General features: G+C 43.6%; 1 protein-coding gene across 3 annotated transcripts in view; it reads left to right on the forward strand.

Annotated features, from left to right (window-relative positions):
* ctnnd2b (catenin (cadherin-associated protein), delta 2b) overlaps positions 1-16,657 on the forward strand; it is a gene marked incomplete at both ends in the record, with an annotated part of 257,135 nt that overhangs the window by 177,556 nt on the left and 62,922 nt on the right. For all 3 annotated transcript variants that reach the window (XM_084058604.1, XM_084058605.1, XM_084058606.1), the window contains 2 exons: positions 10,010-10,142; positions 13,107-13,320. In XM_084058604.1, coding sequence (XP_083914730.1) covers positions 10,010-10,142; positions 13,107-13,320 — 347 coding nt within the window. The remainder of the gene's footprint in view (positions 1-10,009; positions 10,143-13,106; positions 13,321-16,657) is intronic.

Consider the following 16,657-nt stretch of genomic DNA (forward strand, 5'->3'; position numbering starts at 1 on the left):
CTTATTGGCCGCTCATGAGCCCATGCAAGCTGCAGATGTGAGACAGTGATAATAGACTCCACGGCAGAAGCTCCTCCTCCACTGTGACATCATGTCATACTTTCAATCAACATGAAGCATGGCCTCCACACTGTGTAAAACATATGTCACAATATGCATCTCCAACAATGCATATGTTTTAGAGGCTTGTGTGTGTGTGTGTGTGTGTGTGTGTGTGTGTGTGTGTGTGTGTGTGTGTGTGTGTGTGTGTGTGTGTGTGTGTGTGTGTGCGTGCGTGCGTGCGTGCGTGCGTGCGTGCGTGCGTGCGTGCGTGCGTGCGTGCGTGCGTGCGTGCGTGCGTGCGTGCGTGCGTGCGTGTCAGTCACACCGGAGGGCAGATAGGGTACCATCTCATTACTTTGTTTACTTAAACATCGACCTCACATGACTGACTACACAACTCGGGGAGACAGAGAGACATGCAGAGTTCAACAGAGAGAGAGAGAGGCAGAGAGAGAGAGAGAGAGGGGCATAGGGAGAGAACACTCGCAGTACAATTACATGGACCGTTGCAGTTCAACCCATCCTGTCCATCGTTAATGTGTTACTCTTTGCTTCTGTCAGCCGAACTGCAGTGGTGGATAAAGTATGCACTCAATTAAATACTCAAGTATTCAGAAGTACAAGTTACAAAGTATATTTTCAGAAATGTTCAGAAGATTTTCATAGAAATCTTCACTATACAGTATTATTTGAAATGGGGCTTACAGTAAGTGGTTAATTCATCATATATTTGTGTACGTTTATATTTCTATTTGAAATGTAGTGGAGTTTAAGTCATGAGCTTGCAAAAACTGTATTTGAACCCGGTTCAAACCCGGTTCAAAGAAAAGTGCCTTTTTAAGTACAGTACTCAAGTACAGTAAATGTACTTAGGTTACTATCCACCACACTGACTATATTAATGTGTTAGTTACTCTTTGCTTCAGTCAGCCAAACTGTGGTGACATACACATTGGCACGCTGGTACAGCAGAGGTATAATCCATTACCGTGAACGCATCTGTGTGTCATTTTTAGATGTTTTTGGCCATTTAAAAAAATTGCAAATCTACAAGCTCGTAGTGCGGCACCGAGTGCCGCGCTATGAGCTTGTAGATCTGCTAAAAAAAAAAATATTCGTGAAAATCTTTGAATATATGTTTTTTAAAGCAAACATTTGTAACTCAAATCTTTGCTTCTGGGGGATTCTACAAAATGTCTTCTAAATCCTAACAGTTTTTTTTTTGTTTAAACTCATGTTGCTATAATCCTTGGTTCTCAAACATTTTTCATGTCAAGGACCCCCAAAATAATATGCATTTTTCTGTGGACCCCCTCATCTCCCCTTCACAATTTTGTCAAAAATAGCAGATCTACAAGCTCATAGCACGGCACTCGGTGCCGTGCTATGAGCTTGTATATCTGCTATTTTTGAATAGCCAAAGCAATCTTAAAATGACACACAGATGCGTTCCCGGATTGAATGGGATAAATAATGACACAGCAGCAGCAGCAGCACTGCCCGTAAAACCTGCACAATAGGCAAAACATGACACCTCTACAATCAATTCTGTGCCGTTCTGTTCTATTCCACTCTGTTGTATTCCGTTGCTGTCGCGGCAGAAACCTCTTATCTCCATATTTTATAACTTTTTATGTTTTTTCGTAAATTAACGCCCTTCTTGATCACACTACAGCGTCACACGAAAACATCGAAAGTAGCAGATCTACAAGCTCTAAACGCGACGCGAAGTGACACGTCTCGAGCTTGTCGATCTGCTACTATTGCTATTTTTGAGTTTGAATCCTGAAAAGCAGTGGTGTAAAGTAACTAAGTACATTTACTCAAGTACTGTACTTAAGTACAACGTTGAGGTACTTTTACTTCACCTGAGTATTTCCAATTGTCTATACTTCTACTTCTACTCCACTACATCTCAGAGGCAAATATTGTACTTTTACTCCACTATAAATATTTGAAAACTTTAGTTACTACTTTGCAGATATACAGTATTACATCATAATACATACATTAACCACTTTAGCCCTATTTTATACCTAGGCCATTTGAAAAGCCAGCGCGTTTGTTTACATCCAATTGATATCAATGATACCGGCTACACCAGGCGCGAGTCCCACACACGCAGACTTTAAAATAGGACTGGATCTAAAAGTGTGTGTGTGTGCGTATATGCACGTGTGTGCGAAAGTTCTCTGGTGTAGATCGGCCGTCAAACGTTTGCTTCATTCCCAGACCTCTGAGTCATCATAAGAAGTCTTTTCAGCCCGGCAAACCATGCGGCACTATCATCATCATCATCGTCGTCTTCATCCTCATCATCCTCATCGTGGCTCCATAACCACCAGTCTTGTCCCCAAAGCTCTTCAATTACTGCCTGCGTCGTGCGGTCTGAAATACATAATTCATACACACTTTCATTTCTTCATTTACACGCTTTGATTGTCGGCTTCGCCTGGAGACGGTTCGCCTTGTGTTGTGGGGAGCAAATGTTTTGACTGTCAGACGCACGCACGCACGCACACACACACGCACTCATACGCACGCATGCACGCATGCACTTATACTGTATGCACGCACTCACTTATATACACGCACTAAACGCACGCACTCACGCACACACGCACACACACGTACACACACACACACACACACACACACACACACACACGTACACACACACACACACACACACACACGCACACGCACACACACACACACACACACACACACACACACACACACACACACACACACACACACACACACACACACACACACATACACACGCACTAGCGGGCGCGGCAGTACAAATGTGTGGTGACATGAGATAGTCCACCTGGCTGACTGTGAACAAAGACTTGTTGCCAGTTTGGTCTCAAGCCAGTGAATCATCAAATGTTACATATTAGTCTGCACTGTCTGGAGGAGCTCTGAGAAGAGCGCATGTACACACAGGGACACATGCACGCACGCACACACGCACACACACACACACACACGCACACGCACACACACACACACACACACACACACACACACACACACACACACACACACACACACACACACACACACACACACACACACATGTTTCTATACAGGCAGACTGACTGACTGGAGAGACGATGACACAGCGTTATTTGCTCACCCTGCAAGTGTCAACTATGACTGCTACTATGTCTTACTGTAGGTACAGTAAGACATAGTTTCTAAACCTGGTGGGCTCTGGCGCGAGGGTATTGTAGGGTGGGTCCCAAATAATTGGCAAAACAGTAAGATGTGAATGATTATATCGTCTCTGTCGATAGGTTGAAAATGGGTGAAGTTGTCCTTTAACTTTTTATTGGGTAGCAGTTTTTAAAGCCTGATCTGTATTCTGTACTTGTTGTGAGCTTGTAGGATGGATATTTCCGGCGTGGGACGGAGTTATAAATGAAGCATCAGGTGCAAACGTTGAGTGTAAGACGGCCCATGGTGTTTCTATTTGTGTTATTATTATCATTATTGTGGTACAGTAGTACAGTAGTATAAGCTGTAAGTGGTGATGTGGGCTATGTGTTGTAATGAGCTGTAGAGTGGTGCTCCACTACAACTCCACCAGAGCACCACTCCACCTTAAGGCTTTCAAATGCTTTTTTTGGAGGCCAATAAACAGAGAAATATGATGTTTCTGTTTAATCCAAGCCCCCACAACCGAGAGGGAGCAGTGAAGCAGCATTGGACATGCTGTGGCCAATCACGAGCAAAGAACGGTTTCGACCAATGGGCTCGACTCCATGCGCACGGGGTTGCGCATGGAGGTGACGCAAAACGCGTCACCTCCATGACGCTACGCGTCACATAGTCCCCACCCGTCCAGTGGCGGACGCAGGATGTCTTTATGAGTAAGGCCAGGCAAATACGTGGTAGGGCAAATCCTACTGCCTGCTCTTTGATGAGTCCTCCATCCATGAATCGAATACGAACTGCAACTAGTTCCCGTTTGGAAAGATCTTTATACTCATCTGCGAGTAGGCCTATTGCAAAATATTGTCCACTGAGTTCAGCCTTTATTTTGCCAAGTAGGACTGATGCTGCAGCCTCAAGCAGCTTGTCCTGAATGCGGTTTAGGCGGTCGCGGTGGCTGCTGTTCGTTTAGGCGTCCTCGCATCTATGAGTTTGCTCTGGACAAACTTTTCTTTCTTACGCCGGTGCCATTGCTGCCTCTCTGCTGTCTCAAGAATCAAAAATGAATCAGAAGAAGAATGAAGAGAACGAGGCCAGGACATTGTGTGTGTGTGCGTGGTGTTTATATTGTGTGCTTATGTCATGACGTAGAAAACCGGTTCTATGAATGAGGGACACAGACAGACACATTTCACACTCGAGTGTGAAATGGGATTCTGAGTGAGAATACGCATTGGCTCAAAAGACTCAACATCCTCCAGAGACGGAGGACGTAGAGAGAGAATGGATGTGTAGGCTATTAAGCTGTTTGTCGGCCTGAAGTATAGGGGGCGATATTCATAGTAAATACAAAAAAGCTGTCTGGCGGAGGGAAGGTACAGTGTATTCAAGGTAAGGCATGGGCCTTACTGAGCCTACAGTGCGTCCGCCCCTGTGCCCGTCACATTTCCCAACCCTAAAGAAGGGGTGAAAAGGGAGTATGCGCTGGGTGAGCAACTTCATACAAGTGAATGGGTGGGGGGATGCCCTCATTATTATCTTTTGCTCTATGGTTTAATCCTCTTATCCAGGGGTCTTCAACGTTTTCAAGGGCCCCCTAGCTGAGAGAGAGATGAAGCAGGGACCCCCTCTATATCGTATAAAATTGTGTTTCAGATTCATCATTTTTTGTTTACGTGGTCTGCTCTTTTTTCCCTCTACACCTATGCCTCTTTGCCAAAAATAGCCGATCTACAAGCTCACAACGCCTCGCAGCACAACGCCTCGCAGCGCGAGGCGTTGTGAGCTTGTAGATCTGCTATTTTTGGCCAAAGTTCTCCTCTGAAAATGGATGCCAGGGGTTCAGGTGAAAATAAAAAATCCTATCGCACAAAGATTTGGCGGACCCCCTGTAGTAACTCTGAGGACCCCCTAGGGGTCCCGGACCCCCTGTTGAGGACCCCTGCTCCTATCGGTCCAATTGGCAGTTCTGTTCAACCGCCCATCCGTCCGTCCGAGAGACTCGAACACCGGGGCACGGCACTGCCTCGGATCCTTGACGATGTGCGCGCTGAGTTTGAAGTCGATCTAGATTAGAAAAGTGTGTCATTTTCATGGTTGGTTTTGTTGTTGCACTTGTCGTTCCCGTTTCGTCATAAATGGCTTTCGGTGTGTTTTTACAGAGAAACTTTAATTGAGAAATGAATGTTCTGTGTGTACAGTAAGTACATCGTCTTTTGGATGGCTTCATGAAATAAGCCAACTGACTGGAATACATTCTTCAAAGAGAGAACACAGTGAAATAGTTCTGTGTGTGTGTGTGTGTGTGTGTGTGTGTGTGTGTGTGTGTGTGTGTGTGTGTGTGTGTGTGTGTGTGTGTGTGTGTGTGTGTGTGTGTGTGTGTGTGTGTGCGTGCGTGCGTGCTGGTGAAGTAAGTAGGGGTTATTATTACACAGCTACAGTAAAGCAGCTCCCCGCTTCCCTCTACTTCCTGAATAATAATTAATAATAATTGTAATAGTTAATAATTTAACAGTAATTAAACACACCACGGTGAAGTCCCCAGTGTAGCACGTAACTGATGCTGCGTTCACACACTGGCAGATGCCAAGCTACAAGATACCATTAGTTTTCAATGGAAGCCATGCAGTGACATGAAGATTACAAAGCAACACCTGACTTTTAAAGTGCTTGTCTTTGCTGCTGCTTTGCTCTGTAACTTTCAAGGTTCAAGGTTGTGCTTTATTGTTACATCTTGAGTACAGGTTGTGAAGTTTGACCCAAGCCAACACACGGAAACAGCAGTAGAGTTTAAACACAACGTGTCATTTATTCAGGGGGAATTACCCCAAAGGCAGTCAAAATAAGAGTTCTTCCCAATCGGGGCTTTTCCAAACAAATATGTGGCCGTGCTCAGTCGCTCTCCCTCTTTGCCTATAGACAAATCCACAGAACGGCAATAATAAATGCGGTGTCAAGCCGCTGCCGCTCCGCACCGCGACACCACAGTTATGATTGCCTACAGGCAGCACGTCTGTGGATTCGTCTATAACGGAGAGAGAAAAGCCACGATGAGTAAAGTATCAACACATCGAGATTGTGCGACAGGGAAACACAGTGGAGTATACTATTCGCTTACCGCCCGATGAGAGAGAGTTCCATAAGGAGAGCCAGCAACAAGTGAGACAGAGTCCTGTGCTTAACCCATTGGAACTGTGTCATTTTTAGATTTGAGCTAAAAAGCATTATTTTACACTTTGGGCTATTCAAAAATAGCAGATTTACAAGCTCATAGCGCGGCACCGAGTGCCGCGCTACGAGCTTGTAGATCTGCTATTTTTGAAAATTTGTGAAAATGGGTGCAAATCTTTGAATTTATATATTTTTAAAGCGAACATTTTTAACTCAAATCTTTGCTTCTGGGGGCCAAATACGTATCATTTTTGGGGTCCTTGACATGAAAAAGATTGAGCACCACTGATATAGAAATGTTTTTCAGAAAATTGTTGGGATTTAGGAGTCATGTAGAATCGGCTTCAGGTCTCAATGGGTTAAGAGCCAAACAGTTTGATGTTTGATGACAGCGGAGTGGAGCTATCCGAGGTGCTGAACTCTGTCATCACTGTGCTGGCTGGCCCTGTAGAAACTCTCACCTGATCAGGGGTATTGAGGCGAGACTCCACAAGGTACATGAGAGTAAAACGTATTTTTTATTCGGCTTACTTCAGACAATGCAGCAGCATAGGTAATAAAATGTAAATAATAAAAATAATAAAACTGTAAAAAGATTTTTTTTAAAGAGAAAAAGAGAACATAAGCGTATGTACACCTGCATAATAATCTTGGTATTATATACACCAACAGGTGCACACACTCACGCATGCACGCACACACATGCACTCACTCACTCACTCACACACACGCGCACGCACACACGCACGCACACACACACACACACACACACGCACACACGCACACGCACACGCACACGCACACGCACACACACAGTACACACTGTACACCTGACAGCTCAGTCAAGCTTGACTTAAGCATTGTGATAGGCTAATTAAACCTGCAAGCCAACAAACACAAGGTTATGACCATTCACATGATATTTATAGAAACACACACTGTATTCAGGGCTGAACACTAACCAGCTGTCAACACACTCTGTTCTCTCTGTGTGCGCGCGCGCGCGTGTGTGTGTGTGTGTGTGTGTGTGTGTGTGTGTGTGTGTGTGTGTGTGTGTGTGTGTGTGTGTGTGGGTGTGGGTGGGTGTGGGTGTGGGTGTGTGTGTGTGTGTGTGTGTGTGTGTGTGTGTGTGTGTGTGTGTGTGTGTGGGGGTGTTTATGAGAGAGATAGAGAGTGTGTGAGAGGGAGAGAGAGAGAGGGCGAGTGAGAGCATGCGAGTGAGAGAGAGAGAGAGAGAGAGAGAGAGAGAGAGAGAGAGAGAGAGAGAGAGAGAGAGAGAGAGAGAGAGAGAGAGAGAGAGAGAGAGAGAGAGAGAGAGAGAGAGAGAGAGAGAGAGAGAGAGAGAGAGAGAGAGAGAGAGAGATAGAACATGGTATCGTTTGACTGTTTTGTGTGTGTGTTCCTGCACAGTAGAAATCCTCAGTGTTCATTTATGTATTTGTAAAATGTGAGAGTGTAGTATGATGTATTCAGACGAACCCTCACAGTGTAGACGCTGTACACTCACAGAGTAAAACACACATGCAGCAGTCTCACAGTGTTAAGTGTAATTCACGCCCCAGGCATAAAAAGACAGTTATGGGAGAACCCGGTGCGGGCAGCTGGCCAATTAGAGTAAAGGATTCACCACAGGACCATGTCGTGTTGTCGGGCAGAAAACTTGTTTCTCCATGTCTTCCATATTGTACGTCGTACAGGAGTATGGCACAAAAGTAGCAGAAATCTACAAGCTTACAACGTGTCGCAATACAACACGTTGTAAACTTGTATATCGGCTATTTTTTGGCATTTTTTTAATGTTATTTTACGTGAACATGGTAAAGTAAGTCTGTGGGGGGTTTTTCATTTCCTGAAAAAGTAATGGTTTTGTACATACAAGGTTTCCAGTGACGATATGCATAGGGAGACTGAGCTACTGTAATGATGCACCACACTGACCAAACACAAAATGGCTGCTGGAAGAATAGAATATATCCCTGTATTTCCTAAACTGTAACTTTAACCCAGTAAGACCTGAGGACGCATCTGTGTGTAATTTTTTGATTTGAGCTAAAAAAAAGTATTATTTTACACTTTGGGCTATTCAAAAATAGCAGATCTACAAGCTCATAGCGCGGCACCGAGTGCCGCGCTATGAGCTTGTAGATCTGCTATTTTTTTTAAATCGTGAAAATGTGCGCAAATCTTTGAATATATATATATATATTTTAAGCGAACATTTTTAACTCAAATCTTTGCTTCTGGGGGTCCCTGGAAAAAAATGTTTTGAGATCGGGGTCCGCGGTCAAATATATAATTTTGGGGGTCCTTGACATGAAAAAGTTTGATATTATAGCAAAACATACGTTTTTTCTTAGGATTTTGATTTTTTTGGATTTAGAAGACATTTCTAGAAGCAAAGATTTGTGTAAAACATGTTTGCTTTAAAAATTGCTTTAAAATTTTTGTAAACAACAACATGATTTTTCAAAAAAATAGCAGATCTACAAGCTCGTAGCACGGCACTCGGTGCCGCGCTATGAGCTTATAGATCTGCTATTTTTGAATAGCCCAAAGAAATCTTAAAATGACACAGATGCGTCTTAGGTCCCTAACACACCTAACAACAACACACTGGTAGATGTGATTGTTATGGTGCGTTCACACAGGCAAATAAAAAGATACATGCTACCATTCATGTTCAATGGAAACCAGTGACATGATATACACGTGACATGAACATACAAAGATTACATCCGGCGTTTGTAGCTGTAGCTCTAGCGACAAAGCTACACATTGAAGTTGAGCTGGGTTCAACTTCCAGATACAAAGCTACAACTGTAGCTCCGATGTCCGCACGTCTGATGATATCAACGATCGCGCTGAGAAACACAGATACAAAGCAACACAGCGAGAAAGATCCTGTGTATCTGTGTATCTTTTAATCTGCCCTTGTGAACGCAGCATTATAAGACCATAACAGTGTCATTGTTATGGTTTCATACTGTAGGCAATGTCCCTGCAGGGATTCTGTCTGTCTTTCTTTCTTCCTTTCTTTCTCTCTCTACCATGGTGTTGTTGCCCTTTGTGTACATTCATACCTGTTGGGTTCGCTGTACTGTACATTTGCAGGGACGTGCACAGATAGACTCTAGGTGGCGCTAGAGCACCTGCCCTTTGCCCTCTTGACCAGAAGTGCCCTTTTGAAAAAAAAAAGTTTACAGCAGGGGGTCCGGGACCCCTAGGGGGTCCTCAGAGTTACTACAGGGGGTCCGCCAAATCTTTATGCGATACGATTTTTCTTTCTACCATAACCACTCGAAACCTAGCATCCCTTTTCTGAGGAGAACTTTAGCCAAAAATAGCAGATCTACAAGCCCACAACGCCTCGCGCTGCGAGGCGTTGTGGGGTTGTAGATCTGCTATTTTTGGCAAAGAGGTATAGGTGTAGAGGGAAACAAGAGCAGACCAAGTAAACAAAAAAGTATAATTTACTTGAGCAGCTGCCCCTCAAAATGTCTGTGCACGCCACTGTATATTTGTGAACTGGGCAAATTGACAATAACATTGTATTGAATTGAATTTCTTTATTTTCTCTCTCTCTCTCTGTCTCTCTCTCTCTCTCTCTCTCTCTCTCTCTCTCTCTCCGTAGGGAGTTTGGATGGAGGGATCCTGAGCTTCCGGAGGTGATCCAGATGTTGCAGCATCAGTTCCCGTCCGTTCAGTCCAACGCTGCCGCCTACCTGCAGCACCTCTGCTTTGGAGACAACAAGATCAAGTCCGAGGTACACTACACACACACACACACACACACGCACACGCACACGCACACGCACACGCACACACGCACACACACACACACAGGCTTTGACTCTAACAGCGCCTGTAAGTGCTCTTTTAGGGCGGTTTTGAAGGAGAATAAGCATTTACACTTCTTTATGACTGTTTGTAGGGCATTCCACATTGTTGTTGCATTGCGGGAGAACAAATTTAACCCCTTGTTTGAGCCAAATCTGGGTTGGACGTGTTTAGTGCAGCTCCCTCTGGTGTTGTTGTGATGGTGGACTTCATTGATTTGTGAAGTATTGTTTGTGAAGTACTGATAGGTAGGATGTGTACATTAAGTCAGCTCTATACAGAGATAAAATGTCTGCCTGACAGCGACAATATCCAAAAGACTCTTGCTTATCTTGGGTCATTTAAGCTCACACACACACACGCTTTATATATTAGCACTGGTGGTGTTGTAATGATTAACTATCCCCCTCTCAGCCCAAACATATTACGTGTCTCATAGCTTCTTAAACAGCTGTGCTAAGCACAATGGTCCTTGACCGCTCTATTAAACGTATCAATGGAGCTGCTGAAGGGGGGAGGATGAGGCTCATCAGCGGGCCATGCATTCATTCTACCGGGCTAATGGATGGATCACTGTGCTAGCCTGGTTCCAGACCATAGACCCCGCCCACTCTCTGAGTGGACTGCCCCTCTTGGTATGGTGTTGTAAATGTGAACCTATGATTTATTCGGTACACAATGTATTGTCCAATGAGAGTCGGAGGTGGGGGCGGGAATACCTTACGATTGGTTTAGGGAAATTCTAATCCCCTCCCCCTTGTAATCGCCAACATTGGAGCCAATGTCAGACTGAAGTCTGATAATCAGGCTATCACTGTGCTGTAGACATAGACTGTAAAAAGAATGGACAGCGTTACGCCCATAGACTCTATAGACCGTAAATGAAGCCTATTTTTCAGTCATTTCAAAGCCGGCATCTTTCTATATCGCGTCATATCGCGTACATTTTAAAATGAATGGGACCATAACTTACCAAAACACATATCATAGTGATTGAAAGAAGACTTTAAACTAACGACTGAAAGCATATAGTATTTATGACAATGTTAAATATGGTAATAAAATCAAGTCTAAAGGCAAAAACCCATCCACTTCAATGGAGAGAAATTCTTTCTGACATCAGCAGGGGTAAAACAGCGAGGCTACATGCCATTCATATGAACTGTCATTTCCTATATAGACTGAATTTACAACTCAGAAGCTGGCCCCCCTTGGCTGGGGAGGGCTCTGAAAACACTAGTATAGATGCTGTTTGATGTGGCAAGTCTTTGTGTCATGCACGCCGTCACCTTCCATGACCCACACATTTTATTTGCACACATTTTGTTTGGCGCCTGCAGGTGGAACGGCCAAATTATGGAATGATTTGTATTTTGGTTACAGAGGCTTACATGTATAGGCCTCTGGGTTCTGGTAGCAATAACCTAATTTTCACAGAAAAATACCGTCCAGCGGCTTGCGTTGCGCTATACAGTACTTCATGTATGCATGCAACTCCTGTTTAAGGCCAGCCGTTCCTCCGCCCTGGCGTACTAATGCAAAGTGGCACAGGGCAGAAATTACCCAACGAACAGGCGTAGTGTTTTGCAAGGCCATGAATATATCAACATGATATAGCATGATGTATGCTACAGTCTATGCAAAACACATTTCAATTTCTTTATTTGAGTCCACATTTATAAAATACCTTACATGGGCACAAATAGTTTTCAGTTGCTCTGATGTCCCGTACACTGGAAAAAACATGTGTGTCAGTGCTTGAATCCAAACATGAACGTACAGAATGTAAACAACAAATGCGCATGAACTTATTCACAGTCAACATTGGTCATATACTGTATTTCAGTATGCCATATTACCAACACTGGAGAAAAATTATGGGTAAAGGAAGCACCTTCTCCTCCAAATAGATCGACTGCCTATAATGGAGGAGATTGAGCAATATTTTGCAAGCTGCTTTGCCTTATATTACACTTGGACAACTCCATAACCCCCAAGCCCCTGACCACCAGCCTGTGGACATGGCCCAAGCTGCCAAATATTAAAAAAATTGAGCTGACACTTGTTGCCTAGATGTATACTGGCTTGTACCAATGGTTGGCATTTTGCTTGTTCCGTAAGGAAAGCTTCCTCTAAACTTGAATCAAAAGCACAGCCAACTTCCAAAAGGAAAACCTCTCTGCTGTTCTCGTCAGTCACAATGAAGTCTGGTGTATTTGCTGTTACACATGCACGCACGCACACACACACACACACACACACACACACACACACACTCACACTCACACTCACACACACACACACACACACACACACACACACACACACACACACACACACACACACACACACACACACACACACACACACACATTCACACACACACACACACACACACACACACACACACACACACACACACACACACACACACACACAAAATTCACTGCAACCTCCCGTTCGCCTGTTATAGACCGTTGGAAACAGCATGTCTCGCCAAAAACGCTTTAATCCAGGGTTCTTCGACGTTCTCAGGCCAAGGACCCCCTAGCTGAGAGAGAGATGAAGCAGGGACCCCCTCTTATTTAATAATTGTATAAAATTGTGTTTCAGATAAACCTTTGCTGCTCTTTTTTCCCAAAAATAGCCGGTCTACAAGCTCACAACGCCTCGCGCTGCGAGGCGTTGTGAGCTTGTAGATCTGCTATTTTTGGCTAAAGTTCTCCTCAGAAAAGGGATATTAGGGTTGAAGTAAAAAAGTGGTTAATGTAAAGAAAAAAAAATCATATCACACAAAGATTTGGCGGACCCCCTGTAGTAACTCTGAGGACCCCCCGTTGAAGACCCCTGCTTTAATCCATGAATCCATCCTCCTCCTCCTCCTCCCACAGATCCGGAGACAGGGGGGCATCCAGCTGCTGGTGGACCTGCTGGACCACCGGATGACGGACGTGCACCGCAGCGCCTGCGGGGCCCTCAGGAACCTGGTCTACGGCAAGGCCAACGACGACAACAAGATCGCCCTGAAGAACTGCGGCGGCATCCCCGCCCTGGTGCGCCTGCTGCGCAAGACCACCGACGTGGAGATCCGAGAGCTGCTCACAGGTACGTTACGGGACCACCATCAGATCAACAACAGATGTTTATATGTTGATAGTGTGCTGTCATGCTCGTTTGAGCACAGGTAGAGAGCAGGGTTGCCAGATCTGCTTATTATAATTTCCCCGCAAGATTTTATTTGAAAATAGCCGATCTACAAGCTCACAACGCGTCTGTGAGCTTGTAGATCTGCTATTTTCAAATAGCTGATGTATTATGTTAAAGTGCTCATGTGTGGCCCATAGTCGCTTCTTTTGGACTGGTTTTCCTAGACCTGGTTGCTTGTTTCTTTCACAGAATCTGGCAACACAGAGAGCCTATATGTGTTGGGAATGTTGTTGAAGGTTATGTTATTTTGTCAGCTGACACCCAAGCCATACAACATTTATCATTGAACATAACATTTATCTCCGACATCTGATCCCAGTAGTTTTGCTTCCAAGTTGGAAATGTGTAGCCTACATTTTAACTCCAACGTCTGAACACTTACAACAGGCTCTATGCACAGCAGCCATATTGTGAAGACATTCACAGGTGTCACCAATGATACTAATGAAGGCTCTGTTACATTCTGGTCAAACAGAGTCAGGGTGCTGATATTGTGCAGGTTGGCCCACTGGAAACACTCTGCTACACCAAGTGGCTCTTCATCTCATGGGGTTTCCAAACGGCCCCTTACGAGTGTGTAACTCTTGAGAGTGTACAAATGGAACCAAATGGACCCGTAAGGGTCCATTTGGTTCCATTTGTACACTCTCAGAGTTATGGGGGTCCTGGAAATTGAAAAATCTGAGAACCACTGTAGTATCATTGGTAACACCTGTGAATGTCTTCACAATATGGCTGCTGTGCATAGAGCCTATTGCCTCCGACAACGCAGCACCATCGTACCATTGCTAATTTAGAGTGACAAGTTAGAGATAGAAGAGAGATGGAAGATAATGTACACAGTCTATACATACTGACGTTGCTGCGCATCAAACTGGTCAGACTGGAAAATGGCGTCCAAAGTGGGCGGAGTTAACCGCAAATCTTAACTCTGACGTCACTAATCCCGTTCCCTATAGTTTCAATGTCCAGATTGTTATTTTGATAGTACTGTATATTGTTTAGATTGATGCTAGGATATTGGTTGACCTGATGGGATCCTAGTTTCTTGAGGCGAGCTATACACTCTCTACTCTCTGCATTCGTATGTTTACCTTGTCGCTCTGGATAGGAGCGTCGCTAATTGCCTAAATTGTATACCTTAATATGTTTAAAAAAGCTGCCAAATGAATCATTTAAATACTCACATTGCTTGTTTTGGTTTTACACTTTAGTTAATACTTTCAACCTCTTTTTTTTGGAAAACGAGTCGAGTCAGATCAATTTAATTTTGCTAATGTCAGATAAATCATAAGTGCCATCGTCAGTACATTCCCGTCAGACCGTCGAATAATAATTCTGATAATAATTCTGCAGGTTTGAAATTAAATTTTAAACCCGTGACCAGAAGGATTACTGTCAGAAAGGTGATTCACATTAACCTTTATTTAACCAGGCATGTTCTTTTTAATTTGAGAGCAAGATTTCCCTCGTGACAGAGAGAGAGAAGGAAGGAAGGAATGGAGGATTAGACAGGAATAATTCACTCCACATTCAGACTCTTTTGGGGGGTATTTTTCGTCCAGAAGCCAGAATGAGATAGTGTGATTTCTTCATCTCCTTGACTCATTGCAGAGGGCCTTGGAAAAAGCCTGCCCGGCAGCCATGTTGATTACATAACCACAGTTTACCCACAGTTTAACCCATGGCCAGTGGTGGAAAGTAACCAATAGCAACATAGGTTTTTTTTTTTAACTGTTGCGATTTAGAAGACATCTGTCAAATGTTTCACCAATGAACATTTGACAAATGACAAATGTTCGCTTAAAAATATATATTCAAAGATTTGCACAACAAATAGCAGATCTACAAGCTCATAGCGCGGCACCGAGTGCCGCGCTATCAGCTTGTATATCTGCTATTTTTGAATAGCCTAAAGAAATCTTAAAATGACACAGACGTGTTCCCGGTCTTAATGGCTTCAGAACCCTGTGTCTGGTGTGATTCCCGTGGTGGAGACAGTTTGCTCATCATTTGTGGAAAAAATGTGAAACAGTTCTTCTATTACCCTGAAGCTCTAAAAGCAGCTAACCGGCACTAATCTGTGATGTTATCATAGTGCAAAACCACCGATAAGATGATTCACTTTAATCGTGATAGCCATGATTAAATTAAAGGTTCATCTAGATTCTGTTTAATCTTTTATATATATATATATATATATATATATATATATATATATATATATATATATATATATATATATATATATATATATATATATATATATATATATATATATAAATATTGACTGCTGGATGTGTATGTGTGACATTGTACTGTGTACAGTACAGACAGTGGTGGAAAGTAACTTAGTACATTTACTCAAGTATTGTAAAATGTTGAGGTATTTGTACGTGTGCGTGAGTGCGTGCGTTTGTGAATATGAGTGTTTGTGTGTGTGCGAGGGCTTTTGGCGCCACAAGAAATAAAAAAAGTGTGTTTTGTGTGTGGGGGGGGGGGGGGGTACGCAGCTAGAGTCTTAAGGACATTAGCATATAAATTAGAAGCAATTCAAGTCACACAGCACAGAATCCCTCTTGTCACAAATTAATCAACTGGACAGTCAGCCAACGGCCAGAGTGACTGTCCTCTCCTCTCTCTCTCTCTCTCTCTCTCTCTCTCTCTCTCTCTCTCTCTCTCTCTCTCTCTCTCTCTCTCTCTCTCTCTCTTCATGTCTTCGGCTTGATATGATACTTGGCTTTCTGTTCAACCCTTACTGTCTGTATCTCACTCTCTTACTTCCTTTGTTTCTGATCGCCACCCCTCTCTCTCTCTCTCTCTCTCTCTCTCTCTCTCTCTCTCTCTCTCTCTCTCTCTCTCTCTCTCTCTTCTCTTTGGTGAGCTGTTTAAATCAGGATCACAGTAGGTAGGCAAGCTGCCAGCCTAGCTACAAATTAATAACACTCACACACACACACACACACACACATGCACGCACGCACACTCGCACGCACGCACACACACACACAATGATACCAATTTAAATAATAATTCCCCATGTGCATGCAGAAGATTGTAAAACAAAAACATAAATGAATGGATCAACTTATAACAAAAGAAGAAAAAGAAGACACGAAACAAACAAAACAGAAATAGACGAGGCTAGGACTTGCTCAAATGTATGCAGTCGTATCCCCGGAGGTGATTTTGTGCTCATTAATTTCTTTCCCAGGTTATTTTTAAAAGCATGTTT

This window comes from Gymnoscopelus microlampas (genome assembly GCF_963454915.1).
Source record: "Gymnoscopelus microlampas genome assembly, chromosome: 5".
Classification (NCBI taxonomy): Eukaryota; Metazoa; Chordata; class Actinopteri; order Myctophiformes; family Myctophidae; genus Gymnoscopelus; species Gymnoscopelus microlampas.